The 20,834-nt window shown below is 40.8% G+C and overlaps 2 protein-coding genes across 2 annotated transcripts; both read left to right on the forward strand.

The window, feature by feature from the left end:
- Positions 1-403: 403 nt before the first annotated feature.
- On the forward strand, positions 404-4,719 carry LOC137260292 (uncharacterized). Its single transcript, XM_067797980.1, has 6 exons — positions 404-486; positions 1,320-1,390; positions 2,592-2,621; positions 3,391-3,450; positions 3,979-4,170; positions 4,490-4,719. The coding sequence occupies exons 2-6, from the start codon at positions 1,351-1,353 to the stop codon at positions 4,666-4,668; spliced, it is 501 nt and encodes a 166-aa protein (XP_067654081.1). The 5' UTR covers positions 404-486; positions 1,320-1,350; the 3' UTR covers positions 4,669-4,719.
- A 777-nt stretch (positions 4,720-5,496) lies between these two features.
- Positions 5,497-20,332, forward strand: LOC137259587 (uncharacterized). The gene is made up of 6 exons (XM_067797207.1): positions 5,497-5,592; positions 6,752-7,010; positions 11,284-11,477; positions 12,352-12,443; positions 19,800-19,998; positions 20,207-20,332. The coding sequence occupies exons 1-6, from the start codon at positions 5,497-5,499 to the stop codon at positions 20,330-20,332; spliced, it is 966 nt and encodes a 321-aa protein (XP_067653308.1).
- Positions 20,333-20,834: the final 502 nt, after the last annotated feature.

Here is a 20,834-nt window from a genome sequence, read left to right on the forward strand (position 1 = left end):
GTTTGTTTGGCATTTCTTTTTTGACCCAGCACAGGTACAACGGACAAAAGCTGAACAGCTTGTTGAATGTGAAACACAATGAAGCGTAGGTATACAGTACACTGCAATCACAGGCAGTGTGATAACACACCAGACGGACCAGCTCATATAACCATGGCCGTGCCTTTTATTTTACCAGGGTTCTTTCAGCTCTCTTTTTTACGATGAGCTGATCATTATCAGTGATTCAGTGACTCGAATGTTTTTCTTTTCTTTTTTAGTGTCTGTAGGGCCGCAAGATAAGTCCCCTGCCAGTAGACGGAGGCTTATGACATAATCCAATGTCAACACCCTTGACAGTTGTGTTTATCTTGCAAGTGATAGGAAAACTATGTTGACCTGCTTAGAGAACTGTGCTTTGCATAACATAAAATAGGGTTATGAATACTTTGGAGGTATTTTGTGCTGTGTGTAATGCGCCAGGACTAGGATTTACTGCCTGATGCGGTAAGTGAGTCATTTGTGTGATTTTGTAAGTGTTATGTAGTTTTCCAGTTGCGTATTGAAAACAACTATCACATGACATCACAGTAGAACCTTTTGTTCAAGCGAAGACGAAATCCTCTCAATGTGTTGCGTTTTGATATCAGTCGGAACATCTTGTGTAAACCAAGTTAGTATCAGTCTCTTAATCTTGTGTCATGCAAATGTCACCAGTGAAAAGGTGTTAGATCATGTACAGGAGACCTGGTATCAGTCGGTACATCTTGTGTCATGAAAGCGCCTGCAGTCAAAAGGTTTTAGATCATGTACAGGAGAGCTAGTATCAGTCTTTACATCTTGTGTCATGCAAATGTCATCAGTGAGAAGGTGTTAGATCATGCACAGGAGAGCTAGTATCAGTCGGTACATCTTGTGTCATGCAAATGTCATCAGTGAGAAGGTTTTAGATCATGTACAGGAGAGCTAGTATCAGTCGGTACATCTTGTGTCATGCAAATGTCATCAGTGAGAAGGTGTTAGATCATGTACAGGAGAGTTGGTACCAGTCGGTACATCTTGTGTCATGCAAATGTCATCAGTGAGAAGGTGTTAGATCATGTACAGGAGAGTTGGTACCAGTCGGTACATCATGTCTCAACGTCATCAGAGATAAAGTGTTAGATCATCTATAGTGAGTTAGTATCCGTCGGTACATCTTGTGTCAGCCAAATGTCAGGTGTGTCTGTGAGAACGTGTTGGATAATCAACATTTGAAATGGCATCAGTCGGTACACCTTGTGTCAACCAAGATGGGTATCAATTCCACTAACTTTGGATTGGGAACTTTTATGTTACAGGTAGCACATACTTGGGAACGTCTTGAAGATCATGGCACAGGAAAGCAACTATGAACAGTTTGATGATGGAGGTAACGTTACTGAGATATATTCCCCCATAGGCCTTCATGTTGACAGTACCCTAGCTCGAATGTTGAAACCAATCTTCATTAGGTATAGATGGTACATAGAAGAAAGTGATAGACACTGTATAAGTTATATAAGTCGAGCACCACTGATGGAGACTATGAGCAGTTGGTGTGTAGACATCATAGACTGTGAAGTGGATCAGGTCGGGACCCACCGTTTGAAACTAATGCTCAACTGGCATAGTGTTAGATATTAAAGAAAATCTAAGGTTGGGCATCAGTTTTTGAAAACGATGCTCGACTGGCACAGAGGTAGAGATCATTATTGAACTCAAATCGGGCACCAGTGTTAGAAACGAATGGTATCAGTGGTGATAGTAAGTCGCCATTTACACATATCCATGCAACTATTGCTTGGTCAAGGCGCTGGTATTTGTTTCCCTCCATCTTTGGATGTCCGTCTCAGCGCCACAACGTCTTATCAATCTCAACTACATCGGAGTATACAACTCTTGCAGCCACGCACCGAGTTTTATTGAGGCTGTCTCATCCTGACGAGGTACCGAATTCACAGTTGGGTGGATTGGGGCACATGGTCACAGCACTTTGTCCACGTTTACTGCACGTTGCTGTATCCGCAACCAGGAGTATGCACGTATTCATGTGGCCACCATCTGGCCACATAACAGCTGATTCGTGGGTTCTTACACTGTGGGTTGTGACAACAGGGAAAGAGTCTGCACACAAAGTTGACTCCAAGGTTTTTCACATCCTGTCTCAGGTGGGCTTGATCCCGACCCCTCAACTTGGCTGGATCAGTAGTCTGGCGCTTTAGCCAGCTCCCCCACCGCGCCCCTATCAATCCAAACTAATGTTCAGAAATAACACTGACAACAGCCTTTCATTTGTTTTGAAAACCATGATTGGTACATAACGGCCATAACAGAATAGTTGCAACAATCACCATTATCATCTGACATTCCGATCCCCATAGATACATTTCGCTCAGTTTGGCACATCTCAGACTGAGACTCCATGGTCGCTTGGGTGTTGTTTGGCGGTAAAAATACAACTGACTGATATGACGTCCTGTTTGTTTTCATAGTATAAATAGGAATCAAGAACACTGACGAATGCACGATGTTTCTCAAAATGTCCAAAACATTTCAGAGACACTAAATATGTGATCATGTTTGTGTTTCAGGTTACGCCGTTACCAGTGCATCTGGAAAAGGTATGAATCTAATTGATTACAATTTTAGTCGTGTGACAAAGAAGATATGATACCTTCAGTACAAATGAAGACAATGGCGGGAACAGTCCCATGTTTTTTTTCATTGTTTATCGTCACACTCAGCTGCATTCCACTCATATATCGGCCGTCTTTAAGTAATCCAGTGATTAACATCATGAGCATCGATCTCTGGAAATCGGATACGTTGACAAGTGTCAACCAAGTCAGCAAACCTGGCCGATCCCGTTAATTGGCCCGATCGCATTCTAATCACAGTAAAAACATTTCTGAGCCAGAAGCGCCGGTTGTATAGCCCAATGGCTACACTCAGGGAGCAAAGTGTGAATGTGTGAAGTACATTTCCGAACATCTATGAAAACAATGACCAGTTATATTATATTGAGAACAAGGTAGATTAAACATACACTGTTTCTACTATAGTCCGTTTTTTATATTATATCGTCCTCTACTGTTAAACTGTTTTAGAGTTAATTACTACTTTTAAATATCTGTCTGCAATGAGCTAGTCGTTTTACTGTCCTTCGTTCACCGATATTTTATCATTCACTGGAATGTATAATATCAATGATTCTTGCCACGATATGGCTGAAATATTGCCGATGTGACGTTAAATATTAACTCACTCACTCTAATTTAGTCATCAAAGTGGAGCACCCTTAATAATAATACTAGCTTCTGTAGAAACATTGCGTGTGGTGTGCAACGACAACGAATACTACTATCTGACTTTTATACTTGTATATTTCAGTGTTTTACAATGTCTATGCTGTCTTATGCATGACGCAATGTACCGCCATGATAATCACAGGTAAACAAAACCAGCTTTGAACGGTGTTTATATCCATGATGACATGATGAAATGTGCGACCCTGCGTTCTATGCTCCCTGTGAGATGGACAGAACTATATGCTATAATCACCTGTTTAAAATGTAATTTTACTTCTTTTTTATGGCAAATGACCATAGTCATACATGTCTTGAGGGGGTAAAATGAACCTGTAAAATACACACGCACTGTGTATTCATTGTACGCTCTGGTCCAAGGTGGGTGCACTGGGACCGACAACGGTCAGTGTTAGACAGTCACCATGTTTTGCTTTACCTCTGGTAAAGAAGCCCACCTAATAAAGCCCCGGGACACCCCATAATGTCTTTAACAATGCCGGCTATGGCGTTCAGTAACAACATTGGATTATCTGTCCTTGTATTTATCATGATGTCAGGTGTAATCCTCATAGCGTACCTGACCAATGTGCATGCACAAGTACAGACAGAATGAAGAAAGATCTGTATAATCGGACACTAATCCTGTGTATACATGTTTTATATATTCCAGGTGCACTGTACTTTGGCGACTGCCCAGGGAGTAACATACTAAATATATACCTGATCGTGCAAGGTGCTCTCCTCACCATCATTCCAGTCCTGCTATGCAGTGTGTTCAGATATGGTTGCCCCATGAAAAAGTTACATTACTACACTGCTTGTGTCACAGCAGGGATTTTGTGTACTGGCTGCCTAATTGCAGGTTCGTCTAAACCGTGTTATGCTTTTACACTGAAGAGTCATGTACCTTCTGTGATTGCTTGGGAACATACGCGCGATGACACAGATATAATCCTTTCTGTATCTGTTTTCTGTAAAGCTACATCACACACAAAAGTCCAATATTAATAAAACAAAATAATCATTAACAAAGTAAAGATGACATTTATTTCATAGAGGTTAATGATGCTATGTTTTATGGAATGTGACAATTCAGTCTATGGTGATTATGGGTGACTAAACAATTAAAATCAAAATAAAATTGTCTGGAATCGGTAACAGATGTTGCTGTCTCTTTCCAGGTAGTCACTGGCACGATGTAGCTGAATGCAAGTCGTCCACATTATATAGGATTGCACTCGGGTTCATTCTGTGCACTTGGCTGTTTAATGGTGTCTACTTGGCCATGTCATTGATATACCGCTGTGTTTGTGTGAGACGAACAAATGATAGAGAAGAGAACTATGTAAGCCGTTTTTGAAAAATACTGTGATAATGTTCTCATGATTAAAACATTTTCTGTGAAAACGAACTGTGAGTGTTTGGACTGTTGACCGAGATGAAATTGTTAAAACAGAAAATCACATTGGCAGTATTTCAGTAGGACTGGACGGTACGTATAATGTGTGTGAGTTGGGTAGCCATGTTTAACTGCGCCATGACATCTCAGTGAGCTGGCACTATAAAACCAGGTGAAGTCTGGACTAGTACAAGCAGCGATACAACATACACAAGCACGCCGTCACATCAGAGAAGTATTTCCAAGTACGATGTTAAACCCCATCTCACCTCGGGACTCACCCAAGCGTAAATTTTCAGACCGTGTACACATATTCACGGTCAATCTGGTCCCAAAACTATCAAAGTGAAATTTAAACTTACCAGTATTTTAAACGTAGTATTTTTGTCATTTTAAATTTCGGCTACATTTTCCTACAATCGCCAGCGGCTGAAGGGAAGGTGTAAATCCAGCTAGGGCCCATGCAGGTAGCAAAAGTACTGTAGTCCCCATGGTCCCTACTATAATGATCTACCTTCAGCTGTTGGTGGCCTGTAGCCTATTTTTACATTATGTATTGCCCAAATTGTGCTGTTAGTTTTAACTCCATATGCTAGTTTTAAATTCGAATTGCGATACTCCAGTTATTTAATCGTATTTTGACAACGGGTTTTATTACATATACATAATATTATTCTTTATAATCATATTTGCTCTCGTCACGATATGGCTGAAATATTGCAGATGTGACGTTAAATTATAACTCACTCACTCACTCAGTCTGGTTCTACAAAGATATCCATACAGACCATGACGTTAACAACCTACATCAGCCTCCTGTACATCAGCCTCCTGTACATCAGCCTCCTGTACATCAGCCTCCTTTCCACAAGGTTTTGCGCCAACGTAAACATTCAGTTAAATCCCGTTGCATTCGAAAGGACCTTTACAAATGATTCGACTATGCATAATACAATACTCCAGTTCCATTGAAGTGAAACTGTACGTTCAGCGCATCAAACTTTAATTTTAGTTTTTCATGCTGAATTTTCCCGTATCTTTGATCTAACTTGTACACACTGTGGGTCATGATGACTTTCTAAAATACATCCATTATAGTCAGGGTTATAGCCCCAGACTCCCCTCCTCCACGGACACAGGGCCGCAACCCACGGCAAACGGGTTGGTGGACCAAATATGCCCCGGGTCCACAATGGGGATGTCGGCGAGCTCTTGGCGTTGCCGGGCACCCACCAGGAGGAGGTGGTTCGCCACGGGTGTCATTTTATGGAATGGACTAGTCCATCAGCACAATGTGTGTGAGTTGGGTATCCATGCTTAACTGCGCCATAACATCTCAGTGAGTTGGTAGCTGAAAACCAGTTTTAGATTGGGCTAGTACGAGCAGCCACACAAGCAGACGCATGCACGTCTTCATATAAGTGATGCAGTCTTAAGTACGATGATAAACTCCATGTTACAACATCTCACCTGGGACAAACCCAAGTAGGTATTTTTAACTCTAAGTCACGCTGAATTTCCCCATAGCTTTGATCTAACCTGTAAACACCATGGGCCATGATGACTTCCTAAAATGTCCCTAGCATGGCTTTTATAGTCAGGGTTATAATCGATAACGTATTGCTGCTTCGTTACTTTTGAATTAAACATGCAAAGAACCTGGCAAAGTGGCAGCGATCCATGCTATGCAAGTGGAAATGAACAATGTAACCACACTTGAACACAACAGCTGATGTAAGTTACTTTTTAAAACTCGTCTAGTTCCAGTTTCTTTCAAAATTATATTCAAAATACAAAGCAACATTGTACGTTGAGTGTTTTCCCTGTGGTGCTATTGACATGTGAACAAAAATCAACTTTCAACGTGTAAAGACGTGTGATATGAGCCACTTGTGTGCGACCAGCTTCTGTTGCTCAGCGATGTAGAACCCATTTCAGAGATCTTGGCAAAGTGTCGGAAAACAAGACGACCCATCAGTGACTGGCAATGGCGCTCATGCAGACAGTGGTCATCATAGTCATTTTACACCATGTCTATTGTCAGCTGGTGTACAGCATGGACACTTGTCCCAGTGTGATATTCCACAGAAGGTCTGACATGGATGATCTGGTGTTTACTGGAAGTCTGATAGAAGAGATGAAGCAATTACACATGAGGGCTGAGTGTTTCTCTTTATGTCACTGGCGGAAGTTGTGTAATCTGGTCTTGTACAATCCTCTCACGAGGAAATGTAGATTACACACTGAAGCCTTTGGTCCGTTGAGTGATAGCACAGTGGAGACTGGCTGGCAGTACTATGGAAGTAAGTATTACTAATAACAGTGAGACCCTGTAGAAAATGGTGCTCTTTAGGCCAGTTTAAGTACACAAGCTCAAAATATATACTCTCTAAGAGAAAACAAAACTTGACATGTTGATTTGGAGTTTACTTACTCAGCGCATTTAACTGATTCAAACATGACATCATTGCTTAATTACAGAAAAAAAATCCAAAACATTATTCTGGTGAAAGTGTTTCATAAAACCACAGAGAGCTATTAAAGCAACTTGGTCAGAGTGAACTGTCAGTATTTGCTGTAGCCACCATGAACATTGATAGCAAGTATACCAACTCAAGTCTCCAACCTCAAACCAGCCAGGATAAGTGACATCAATTGGACATATATCGTGGGACCTTACCTTGCCCAAACGTCATTCTGACATTCTCAAAAAGTCCATATCATGTGACGAATGCCATCTCCTTCCGGTCCCCATCCCTGATACCGACTGGTCAGTATGCAGGGTTGGTGTCCAGTTTGGAGAACCAGTGACTTGCTGTAAGCATAACTAGACGGTTATCTATCAAGGATAATGGAAACTCCGCTTTCTGGCTTTTTTACGGTCACCCAGTGGTAATCCACACAGCATCTTATCCCTCCGTTGTGCTCGTATACCAGCATGGGACTAACACTCATTCAGATACCGAAGGTTGATATACCCCCGTTTTCTTAAGGTGAGCCTCTTCCTATTCTGCGAACCCCAATGGAGTCTTGTGGAGGCACTGTTTCACCAGTGTCTCGTCATCTGTGAGAACTGCACGTTCGAATGATATGAAGTCTGCCAAGTCCAAATCCTGACAGGCAAAGACAACTTTAAACTCCACCTGCAGTTTGGCTACCTGTGCTTGGTCCTCGATTTCCAATTCCCTCCTCGATCTGGAGAACTAGTCTCGCAGGTGCTCTGGAACCTGTGTCTCCTGTTCGTCTTCCTCCACTATCATAGTGGTCTGACCTGGAGCAAGAGCTGTCACATCCGCCTCATAGACACTACCGACTGACACGGGGTGGGTTGCCATATTGACCAAGGACACCACAGAAGGTGTAGGGACCTCGGCATTACTGCGTGCCCTCAAATCCCTAGGACAGGCTCGACAAGGCATTGATTCAATTCCTGACTGAGGTGACATGGTTCCCTTGTAGCCTGGTACCGATGTACGGTGCATTGACACTGCCTGCATAAATGTCACTCTGCACACCCCGGGTCATAGGAATTTCACATCCACCTCTTGTAATAATTATTGTTCATCGTTGTACATTGATGTTTTTACTGTGCTTGTCAATATAATTAGCATCATAGAACACTTTCTTCATTCCCGTAGCTCTTCTTCCCGGTTTGGGACAATCTGAATTGAAGTGATTTGGATTGCTGCAGCTGAAGCACACTTGCTGCTTGGCTGGACTTGGCGAACATGACCTTGGCCCTGACCTCGCGTCCCATGATTCATGAGATTTAACCGTAGTCATCAGGCCCTCAAAGACTGACCAATGCTCACATTTCCAACCGTGTGTCGATATCAAGTACACTCGACGTCTCATCCAGTGCTGAGTGCTGCCTCAGATGAAACCCTCACTTGACTGGATTGTACCTCCTCCTCGTCTATCTTGACAGTAAGGACGTTTCGCCCTCCTTGCTTATACAGTGACTGAGAGTAAGATATGCCTGACCCCATTGATGGTTTTCTCCAGTGACGTCAGATTTAGGTTACATATCAGATTTTCGGTGTGACAGTTTTCGTACTATACAGGCTAAACCTATATGGCAGTACTGGCAGATATCCTGGACTGTCTATCCACTGCATTACTCTTTCTACCGCCTCACTATTATCCGTCACTGTTTCAGAGGTATGTATACATATTTCCACATTGTTAAGGGACATTTCACTCTTCTTCTTCATCATTAAGTCTGTGTTTCTTCTGATCATGGCCTCTATTGATTTCATCATTTTGATTGATACTAGGCCAGTGTCCTAGGAACCCAGATTATATGGTGTGAAGGCAGATTCCAACCCAATTCCTTGTGTGACGTGCCTCTTGCTGGCCTGGGCCTGTGCACCCTCATCATCACGCTTCCGAATTGGTGGGTCAGGCGTGGCTGTGTTATCCCCAAACTCATCCCGTTAAATGGGTTGGATGTGGTCCTTCAACTTTGGACATGAAGTGTAATCAAATGATGGCACCAAGGCTTCCCAATTCCGACATTCTTCCAATTCTGATATGTCCTCATGAGGAATATTAAGCCCGGTTCTTTTAATTCCCAGAATACAACTTGTCCGGCTTAGTGACAGCCCTCTCTTCATGAATTCTTTTACCGTTGAAAAATTTACAAGGAATGGTTACGGAGCCATTTTGCATAAACGCTCTTCATCAAAGTGAAGTTTGAATGTCAAAACCCAAGTTTTCTCAGATCACTCAAGCAGTTCAGTGCATCACATCTACCAAGTCATACATTATCAAAAATTCGCTCATCACATGGATCACAAGCAATCCGATTCATTGCTGCTGTAGGCAACTAACCACGACTGACAACATTGCACAATTTGTCCGCTAGGCTAGCTTGAGGACCAGGCGAGTGAACCGGCCTCCAAGCTGAAAAATGGTTAATCTGTTCTCCAGAAGGCTTTAACATCCTACACTTCGGAAATCGACCCGGAAAAATGCTAACAGAATTTTGTAAATGCCACAATCAGTCCTACGACACTTAGACCATGATAGGGAATTTTCCCAATCGCGGGAAAACTGAAACGCACGCTACAGCTACCTGAGATGGGAAAATGGGAATTCCAACACGTACACCGTACTGATTATTAGTTTCCTTAGGACTCTAGAACACTTGAGATGTTATCTACGATTCTGCAATTGTAGTAAAATTTCCCAAATACCAGGATTTACATGGATTTACAAGACAGGCGTGTACTTACAACCATGTCTTCTGTAGACTTCCTGTTTATCCTCGCCGTCCTCGGCAGTTTCCGCCGCTTCCTGTCTCAAGTTATAGCCAAGAACCACCGGCGATCAACACACACGCATCTGATGTAAGCCTGTACCGAATAAATAGCCACGGTTCTTCAAGACAAAGTTGTTGTTCTTCCAACATCTGCACATCAAACGTATCACAAAGATGTTTAATGGTGGATAAAACGTGTGATCGAGAAGACCAAGGTAACCCCTGAACATTGCTTTGCTTGTTTGAGGAGACTGTCAACCACGTGAGCTTGAGTATTATCATGCTTCACAGATGAACCATGGGAACGACGTGACGTTCAACTGGCCTTCTGGGAAAAACAGCCTGACTTCTCATAGCTAAGTGCGCACTGTCTGGTCTGAGATTCAGCGCAGCCCAGCGATTTCGACTGTTGTGGATGATGCGGTCGTGGTGTTTGCACGAAGATGTCTCAACCGTATGTAGCGATCTTGGGCGGCGGCGGTGGTGGTAACTGCAGGTTGACCTGACCTGAGTTTGTCATTAACACTCCAACCTCTGTTACATCGGCCCCAAAGGTTTGTGATGGTTTGTCTGGACATGCTAATGTGCCTTGCCACCTCATGCCAAGATGCCCGTCCTTGTAAACGGCCAATGGTGTTTTGCCGATGAGCTTCTGTCACTGTTTTCATTCTCCCCTCGTCTATTGTGGCTTAAGGTAATGCATGTTGGGTACCATTGATGTGGCCAACAGTCACAAACTTTGGCTCAGTGTGGTACACAATTTCATGATGCACGTGCATTTCATGTACGGTGCGCTTTAGGGATTCACTAGAGACGTGAGTGTAACATTACATTTTTATTCACCATTACTTTTTTTGACCACCATTCTCAAGCATGATTCAACATTGTGCCAATTAATTTCTTAAAATGCAAATGTTCTATATCAAATATTCCTTGTTTGTTTGGGTTTTTTATGTGTGTATGTGTTGTTTGTAAATTTACCATAAATACATGACAATTGCTATTTCAAACGCGGACAAGACAAGACATTGGGCTACATCAACATCTGAAGGTAGATCACTATACTAGGGACCATGGGAACTTACGGTACATTTGCTTCCTGCATGGGTCAGTTACTAATGTGTGGCACTGTTATGGTTCTAAATAATGTCCACCGCTGTTACGTATAACTAAACCAGAATATATACCCCTTTTCCAGTTGTATTTTGTTTAAACTTGTCGTTGCCCATCTGTCTACATTTACAGGAAACCTCGAAATCCAGTACACGGCGACGAAGTGGCTGTTGGTGCTAATGTCTATCATTTGTTCCCAGTTTCCTGTGCCAACTTTAGACTTGACAATGCGCATGCAGATGTTGACATCATCAACACTGCCCCTAAAGACGTCTGCCACTCCAACATCATTGTGGCCGACGACAACACATCTTCCTGTTATACGGGAGCATCATGGGATGTGGTGCCGGTCAAGTGTGTGTCATGTTACATAGGACTACCAAGAAAGTACGCGGTAGGTTGAAGATGATCGGTAATGTAGATGTCTCAGTCAGTGTTTACAATCAGGCAATGTATACGATGATTGAAATAACCAGTTAATGTGTACATTCCCTGTATCACCCAGTTACTATACATTGTCTAAGATTTCAAGGCATCGTGTACATTGCCTGATTAATTAGCCCCATTACTGTACAGATTGACTTATTGTTCAACGCAGATTATTGAGAAGATAAAATGAGCACTGCTTTCGTTCTCTGATCTCTGTTTACCAAGTAATGTTTATAGTTTACATTAATCCAGTCTTCCTTAAAGCAAATGTTTCCATACAAATAACGTTTGTTTGCCTCTGATTGTTGGACAGGGATTATTGAGAAGACAAGAAAGTCATTTTGATGATCGAGCGGTAGCTAGTGTGGACAAACTTTAATCCCACAGACTACTCAATGGTATTATTATCTCCCAATCAAACATCAAACATACCTTTCACATCACGGTGAAGTCGCTCCACTATTCCACTGATGTATATTGATATACACCAGTATCTTGAATGATGACAAACAGGACAAGACTGATTAATAATCAAAGCTTTTGTACTGTATTCTTCAAAAAAAGTAAGGGAACCTGAACTTTACAGTCTGGTAGAGAAAATCCATTGAGGAACGCTACAATGGCATTCATCGTGTGCATTTTATTATTGTAGCAACCTCATTTAGCATTCAATCCCATATATATCTCAATTTCGACATTGAAAGTAGAGTTCCCCTACATTTTCTAAAGAGTATATGTAAGAAATCAAATGTGATATCATCGTGGTATGTTCACGTGGTTAATACAGTGAGAACTCACCACTTGCGTAACCATTCATTGTGGTTGTGTTTTACCAACAGTACCCGTTCGCAGGACACTCAGAAGACGTGAACTTTGACCTTGCTGCAGGGATGAAACTGAAGCTGGAAGTGTCTGGAGATAGAACTGGATAGTAAAATCACTTGTTTTATATACTGCACCTGATTTGTTTGCACTGATAGAATACTTTAGCAATATATTTGCTGCACACATGCATTGTGTTAAATAAAAAAAAAAAAAAAAAAAAAAAAAAGGCACCCGTGGCGAGCCACCTCCTCGTGGTGGGTGCTGGGTAACGCCAAGAGCTCGCCGACACCCCCGTAGTGGACCCGGGGGGATATTTGGTCCACCAACCCGTTTGCCGTGGGTTGCGGCCCTGTGTCGGTGGAGGAAGGGATCCTGGTGGTTGAGGGCAATAGGAGCTTGCAACCGTGTTCCTGTTGCTCAATACACCACTTTGGCCCTTACTTCGCCTAGACGGGTGGTCGAATGGGCCCGGTTCGACCAATCGGCTGGTCATGCCAAGCCCTGTGCATGGGGTATTATTATATTTATCAATGCACATACACCATTTGGAATTGTTGTAAATTTGGACTTGGCTTTATAATCTAAAACATTTTTGAATTTGAAATATGTTGCTCTGTATTTTGCCTAGAGTCCTATGCCAGAAGGCGATGGCTCATGGGCCAATCTGGTAGAATTATTAATCTTTTAATTCTTCTGCTGGAGTATATCATCCGGGTATCCTTGGTGCTGCAAGCTGGAGGCCCGCTTGCTTTAGCATTGTCCTTGTGATACTCCGTGGTGGGTGGGGAGCTCGGATGATGAACCATATTACCTTAACCATGGCCTACGAAATACCACTTAAAAAAACAAAACGTCCACTTGATATTGACCCTGTTGATACTGACCTGAGACCATCTGCATCGATTGAATATTGGCCACGATTCATTGTGATTGAGACACCTGACAAGACACCGTTAAAACTGAACCCCTTTGCTGTGTCCAAGGGTATTCAGGGTATTGCAGGGGAGGTGAAAAACATTAGACGCTTGCGTTCGGGTGCCCTGCTAGTTGAATGCGGGAAAAAACAACAAGCAACGAACCTCATGAACATAAAATCTTTCGTGGGCATTCCGGTCACGGTCTCTGCTCACAAGACCTTGAATACAAGTAAAGGTATTGTGAGAGATCGTGATCGATTGTTGGATGATATGTCGGAACTTGATATAGGATCTGAAATGAAGGATCAAGGTGTGCTCTATGTCAAGCGCTTTTCAACGCGGAGAAACAACGAAACCATCAAAACGAATACGTACCTGTTTACTTTTTCATCTCCAAATGCACCCAAATCAGTGAAGGCAGGCTACTGTAACATACAAGTTGATACCTACATCCCCAACCCGCTCAGGTGTTTTAAATGCCAGAAATATGGACACGGTGTGAATACTTGCACATTGTCTGTTGTGTGTGCTCACTGTGGTGAGAAGACACACACAACAGAAGATTGTGACAGTGATTATAAAAAATGCACCAATTGCTCAGGCGACCATTCGTCCTTTTCTAAACAGTGCCCTATTTGGAAAGAGCAAATGGAGATCAATAAAATAAAATTTACACAAAATATCTCCTTTTCTGAGGCCAAAAAACTGGTAAAGAGATCTGAACTTTCAGAAAGTTATGCTACAGTAGCAAAAACATCATTGGGGTCTAGTTCTAAAACAACGTCATCCACAGGCTGTCAAACTACCTTGACTTGGGTCAATTGCGACTCTCCACAACATTTGTGCACTGCTATATCATCACAGACTGAGGAATCACTTCCTAATACCTCAAAGACTTCGTCTGATCATAAATCAGCATCTCAGTCACACTCAAAGTCTCAATCTACAGCTGAGAGTCAACAAACGGTGAAAAGTAAACCGAAGCCAAAGCCTGATGCTTCAAAACAACAAAGTGGCAGAGCTCCTAAAGGATCACAAAATAAAATTCAATTGTACAATAAATATGGGTCTCTTGAAGAAATGGACGTTTCTGAAAATGTCCATTCTAGGGCACATAGCTTGTCGCCCTCCAAAAGAGTGCGGGGTAGATCCCCAATAAATCCCCCTAAAAGATAGTTTATTCCACTAATATTGTACAGTGGAACTGCAGAGGATTGAGGACTAATTTACATGAATTACAGCTATTAGTCCAAGATTTTACACCTTCAGCGATATGTCTCCAAGAGACATATTTAAAACAAACAGATACATTTAATTTTCGTCAGTTTAACACATATCATTGTTTTGCACCTCCGGGTGATCGGGCCACTGGCGGATCATCCATTCTAGTCAAACAAAACGTTATTCAAAGCCCTGTTTCACTTAATACTAATATGCAGGCTGTTGCAGTGAGAATTACGTTACATGTAGCGTTTACGCTATGCTCTCTTTATATTTCTCCGTCTTCGACGTTTGCTAAAACTGATCTTCAAGCTCTATATGATCAGCTCCCGAAGCCCTGTATTATAATGGGAGATTTAAATGGGCACAACCCACTCTGGGGTAGTATAACTACTAACACTAAAGGGAAATTGTTAGAGGACTTTTGTTCTGACAATGATTTGTGTATTTATAATGATGGTTCCAGCACATATTTACATCCTGGTACAGGGACCTATTCTGCTCTTGACTTGTCTCTGACAACTTCCGAACTACTAAACGAATTCGAATGGTCAGTCCACGATGACCTCTGTGGAAGTGACCATTTTCCTACTATATTAAAAGCTGTAACTCCATCCGATGTTCCTCCGTCATCAAGACGGAATTTTAAAAAGGCTAACTGGGCTTTATATGAAACACTGTGTGCTGAAAAACGTAAACCTGAACGTTTTATTGACGTTCCCGATGCTATTAAATGCTTTTCTGATGAACTGAATTCCATAGCTGATGAGTGTATACCAAAGTCCTCTGTAGTTCCACACATAAGAAAACCATGGTTCAACGATGAGTGCAAACAAGCTAGGAAGGCAAGGAAAAAAGCAGAACATTATTTCCGTCGCCATCCTATGGTGCATAATTTAAATAAATTTAAAATTTTAAATGCTAAAGCACGGCGTACTTTTAAACAGAGCAAACGCCAATCTTGGCAAAATTATGTATCTAAAATAAATTCTCGGACACCCATGTCCAAGGTATGGAACATGGTCCAGAAAATCAAAGGCAAAGGTACTAAATCTACTGTCCATCATCTTAAAGATGGAGATCAATTACTTACTGATAAATCAGATATCGCAAATAAATTGGGCGAAACACTCGCTAAACACTCTTCCTCTTCTAATTATTTACCTAAATTCCAGCAGTATCAAAAAGAACAAGAAAAGAAAAACTATTAATTTCAATTCTGATAATGGGGAAGATTATAATGAAACGTTTTCTATTCATGAACTCCATACTGCTCTTGATCAGGCTCATGACACTGCTACTGGAGCTGATAACATACATTATCAACTCCTGAAGCACTTACCAGAATCCTGCCTAGAAACTCTCCTAAATATTTTTGATGATATTTGGACATTGGGTAACTTTCCTCCGTCATGGCGTGACGCCATAGTAGTACCAATACCTAAACCTGGACGTGATCATACGGATCCATCCAATTATCGTCCGATTTCATTAACAAGCTGTGTTTGCAAGACCATGGAACGCATGATAAATAATCGACTTGTTTGGTACTTGGAAACTAATAACCTTATCACAGATATACAATGTGGTTTCCGCAAAAACAGAAGTACTGTCGATCACTTAGTGCGTTTAGAATCATTTGTTAAAAATGCACTGAATCACAAACAACACGCTGTGTCTATCTTTTTTGATCTTGAAAAAGCATATGACACTACTTGGAAATATGGCATTTTACGAGATTTACATGACTTCGGCTTGCGAGGTCGTTTGCCTGAATTTATTGCCAAGTTTTTAAATAACAGACAATTCCAGGTCCGCGTGGGCTCTACCCTGTCTGATCATTACAATCAGGATCAGGGTGTTCCACAAGGCAGTATTTTGTCAGTCACTCTTTTTAGCATCAAGATCAACAGTTTATCTAAAGTTTTAAACGATTCAATTGATGGGTCGTTATTTGTGGATGGTTTTAATATTTCTTGTCGTGGTAAAAATATGCATACCATTGAACGGCAATTGCAGTTGTGTTTAAACAGGATTAATAAATGGTGTCTTGAAAACGGCTTTAAATTTTCTAAATCAAAAACTAACTGCATACATTTTTGTCGAAAATACAAACCACATAAAGACCCTGAACTGTCTCTAGATGGGACGCCCATTAAGGTTGTGAAGGAAGCCAAGTTCTTGGGTCTAATCTTTGATTCACACTTAACGTTTTTACCACATATTAAATCACTTAAAAGTAAATGCCTGAAAGCTCTTGACTTGTTGAAAGTGGTTTCAAATTCAAAATGGGGAGGGGATCAAGCTACCCTTCTCCATTTCTCGTTCGTTCTAAATTTGATTATGGCTCCATCGTCTATGGTGGAGCCTGCAAAAGCAATCTTAAACTTCTTGATCCTGTCCATCACCAAGGTCTAAGACTTTGTCTTGCGTCCTTCAGAACTTCACCTATTGACAGTCTTTACGTTGAGGCCGATGAGCCATCTCTTGCACAACGCCGTATCAAATTATCTTTACAATATATCACAAAACTATACTCTAACGAATCTAACCCTGCATATAACTGTGTCTTCAATCCCCTTTATCAGGATTTGTATAGCAAAAAGTCTTCTCTTGTTCCACCTCTTGGGCTCAGAATAAAGCCGTTTATTGCTGCTGCTGGTATTGAGCTGGACAATATAGCTCCTTCCCGTCTTCTTTCCTCTCCCCCATGGCAGTTGGTTAGGCCACAGGTTGACCTAACATTAACTACATTTAAAAAATCAGAAACTAATGAATTACAGTATAAACAAGAATATAATCAATTGAAACATACATATAACAATTACAAATCCTTATGTACAGATGGGTCCAAGCACGGTGGAGCAGTAGCTTGTGCTACTGTCATTGGATCCAGAACAATATCTTCTAGATTACCAGATAATAGTTCTATTTTTACAGCAGAAGCTAACGCCATATTAACAGCTCTTAAATATATTCAAAGACACCCGAAACGTAAACAGTATATAATATATTCCGACTCTCTTTCTTGTCTTCAGGCTATTAAAAACATTTCTTGTAAACATCCGCTTTTAATTGAAATTATTGAATTGTATAATACTCTTGCTACTGGCCAATACGACATCGTCTTTTGTTGGTTACCCAGTCACGTAGGTATTTCTGGGAATGTGATGGCCGATCTTGCTGCCAAGGCAGCACTCAACAAATCTGTGACACCACTTCTTATCCCATACTCTGATTATAAAGCCAGCATTAGAACGTACATCCGTGATCTGATGCAGAAGAAGTGGGACACCCAAGTGGGCATAAATAAATTACATGCAATAAAACCCTATATTGGTTACACCTACTTGGGTTGTCAGTCCAGATTTGAAGAGGTCATCATGCGACGATGTCGTATTGGCCACACACGATACACACATGAATATTTGCTTAAAGGTGAAGATCCTCCGTTTTGTATCCCTTGTGATGAAAGAATCACAGTCAAGCATGTCTTGCTTGACTGTGTGGAATATTCCATCACAAGGGATAACTTTTTTAAATCAAGAACTATGAAGGATCTTTTTAGTAATGTTAGTGCTCATTTAATCATTGCATTTTTAAAAGAATTAGAACTGTTACATGACTTGTAAATAGAATACTATTTTATAATTGGAAGTTGAATTATCAACTTAAGATTGTTAGTGGCTGTATCCTCGAAGGGGGTTGAAGTACCGTAAAATTATTGTCCTCCTGAGAGGGTACGTAAGTCCAAAAACAGTATAAGTCAGATTTAATCTTCCACTTTTTAATCGTAGAATATATGTCATTTTAAATTGTGGCTAATCTTGGATACAGTCGCCAGCAGCTGAGGGGATGGTGTAAACCCAGCTAGGGACCATGCAGGTAGCAAACGTACTGTAAGTCCCCATGGTCCCTAGTATGGTGATCTACCTTCAGTTGTTGGCGATCTATAGCCTGTTTGTATGTTGCATTGTCCGAATAGTGATATTAGTTTTATCTTTCCACACTAGTTTTAATCCAAATTGTGATATTCTAGTTGTTTTACTGTCCCTCGTTGACAGGTTTTTTTAGTATCCATATATTTCATTTCAGTATTTAACGTTCTCGTCACGATATGGCTGAGATATTGCCGATGTGACGTTAAATATTAACTCACTCACTCACTCACTTAAATAAAAAAACAACATACACAACCCTTGTGATTTGCAAAATATGGTAGATTCTTTCCATAATTACTGTAAAAAGTTGAAGCTTAAAAAATAAAAAATTCTCATTTTTGGTGGATCCCCAAAAGAATATATAAGACGTTTCAATATTGGAGATAATATCCTGAAGAATGTAGATTGTTACGTCTGTCTTGGCATTTCACAACAAACGAATAACAAATGTACGAAAACCAAACGTATACTGGTGGAAATGGCAACAGAAGTGGTGTTTTTTTTGGGGGGGGGGCGGGGTTGTTTCTTTGTTGTTTTTGGTTGTTTTTTGTTGTTGTTTTTGTTGTTGTTTTTTTTGGGGGGGGAGGAGAAAACTTAAACGTTCCATTGATTGTCATTTAAAACTGTTTGATTGTATGATCACCCCTATTCTTTTATATGGTTGTGAGGTCTAGGGTTTCGGAAATAAATCTTGCTTTGAAAATGTTCATATACGCTTTCTCAAATATTTACTGTCACTCAGGAAAAGTAACTTCATGTTATATGACGTGTTTGGCAGTTTCTCCCTTGTAAATGGTATGCTTTTGGACTTAACTTTTAATCGGAAAGTAGTCAAAAGTGCGCTTCTTAATATATAAATTAATATTCAACGAATATATATTTGGCACATGTGAACATAAATGGATAATGTATCTCAAAACCATTTTGGACGATCTTGGACTGAGTTTCATCTGGAAATCCCAAAAGTTTTAAAGTTTATCTTGGCTTAAAACTGTTATCAAAATTAAATTAAGAGATGTATATCAGCACATGTGGGTTTCAACAATTGAAACCTCTCCCAAAGGAACCATTTATGACATTTTCCAAAATCCATCTCTCAAATTTGAAACCATACCTCAATTTTCTGCATTATAATAACTTGTTGGAATTCCGAACTTCCAATCATTTCCTTCCAATCGAGACAGGTAGATGGTTGCGGTGTGCTGTGCTGAGGTGTTTTCCTTTCAGTTGCTGCGCTTTGCGGTGCTTCCTTCAACTGTTGTGTTCTGATTATTTCAACTACCTCCCAACCCGTCATAATCTTTCATCCTACCATCATCTAACATTCATACTATTATTTTACCAGTACATCAGTATGCATAAATATACATGTCGTTATTACAGCCACTATGTCTTGATCGTGAGCCAGGCCGAGGACTATGTGTATCTGTTGTCTTTGAGATGGAACACTACCCCAACTCTAGCCATCTTCAATACTCGGCAAGGTGGTGTGTTTGGTGTAGAAGAAGTACTGTATGGTGTTTCAGTGAGGAATATCAGCAACTACAACATTCAAATCCACATCAATGAATCTACCTTCGAGGTATGCAATGCCTTTAAGATGAAATCTAACGCATGTAAAGGAATACCAATAACTGACATCAAACTGAACCTGAAACATTTATCACACGCTTATGCAGTCCTACAGTTTGTGTGTGTGCTCGGAACAAAGAACTTAAACACATAAAACATAAAGAACACATCCCACTTTCTGATTCAGGAAATCAGATTTTTATTGATTTCTATTTCAGACCTATATTGATGGAGATCTGTGGATGTCCAACCAGATGCGTCTCCCGTTCACTGATGTCCGACGTGTAAATGTTGAAGGTTTCACTGAACTGCGCAGTTTCCGAATAGGCTATGAGATGTGCTGACTTCAAGTGATGACTTTCACATTAACCCTGCACAGACATATATACTCGTTGACTGAGTGTTTGTCTGATGTTAACTTTACACTTGTACATTTAGTCCCCAGTAATCAGCAGCAGTGTACTTAGCAGAAGGTAGCAATCAGAAATCAATTTCCTTTAAAACACAATAATTAAATGAGAACTAGCAGTGTTAAAAAGACCCATTACTGTTTTTACAGTACAATATGTGCCCCTTGTGTTGCAGAATTCAACAAAGTCAAGCAGGACATACTTGATGACATTACTGACGTGGTAAACGTCAAAAATCAAAAATGGCATTGCTGAACATATTTCTGAATTCTTGTCTAATCACAATATCAATGATTGTACATTTTGTAATAAGATCGATATTGAAATTGCCACCTGTATAAATCACCAGGAACATGTTTATGCTATCAAAAAATTAAAATGTGGTAAGGCACCGGGGGATCATGGTATATCTGCCGAGTCAATTAAGAAGGTTTCT

The sequence above is a fragment of the Haliotis asinina genome, chromosome 13 (assembly GCF_037392515.1).
Source record: "Haliotis asinina isolate JCU_RB_2024 chromosome 13, JCU_Hal_asi_v2, whole genome shotgun sequence".
Classification (NCBI taxonomy): domain Eukaryota; kingdom Metazoa; phylum Mollusca; class Gastropoda; order Lepetellida; family Haliotidae; genus Haliotis; species Haliotis asinina.

Excerpts from the sequence above, each read along its gene's own strand:
- LOC137260292 (XM_067797980.1), top strand. The coding sequence starts at position 1,351 with ATGGCACAGGAAAGCAACTATGAACAGTTTGATGATGGAG. Across the intron at positions 1,391-2,591 it reads TGAACAGTTTGATGATGGAG|GTTACGCCGTTACCAGTGCA; the intron begins GTAACGTTACTG and ends TTTGTGTTTCAG. Across the intron at positions 2,622-3,390 it reads TACCAGTGCATCTGGAAAAG|TGTTTTACAATGTCTATGCT; the intron begins GTATGAATCTAA and ends TGTATATTTCAG.
- LOC137259587 (XM_067797207.1), top strand. The coding sequence starts at position 5,497 with ATGACGTTAACAACCTACATCAGCCTCCTGTACATCAGCCTCCTGTAC. Across the intron at positions 7,011-11,283 it reads TGGCTGGCAGTACTATGGAA|TTTCCTGTGCCAACTTTAGA; the intron begins GTAAGTATTACT and ends ATTTGTTCCCAG. Across the intron at positions 11,478-12,351 it reads GACTACCAAGAAAGTACGCG|TACCCGTTCGCAGGACACTC; the intron begins GTAGGTTGAAGA and ends TTTTACCAACAG.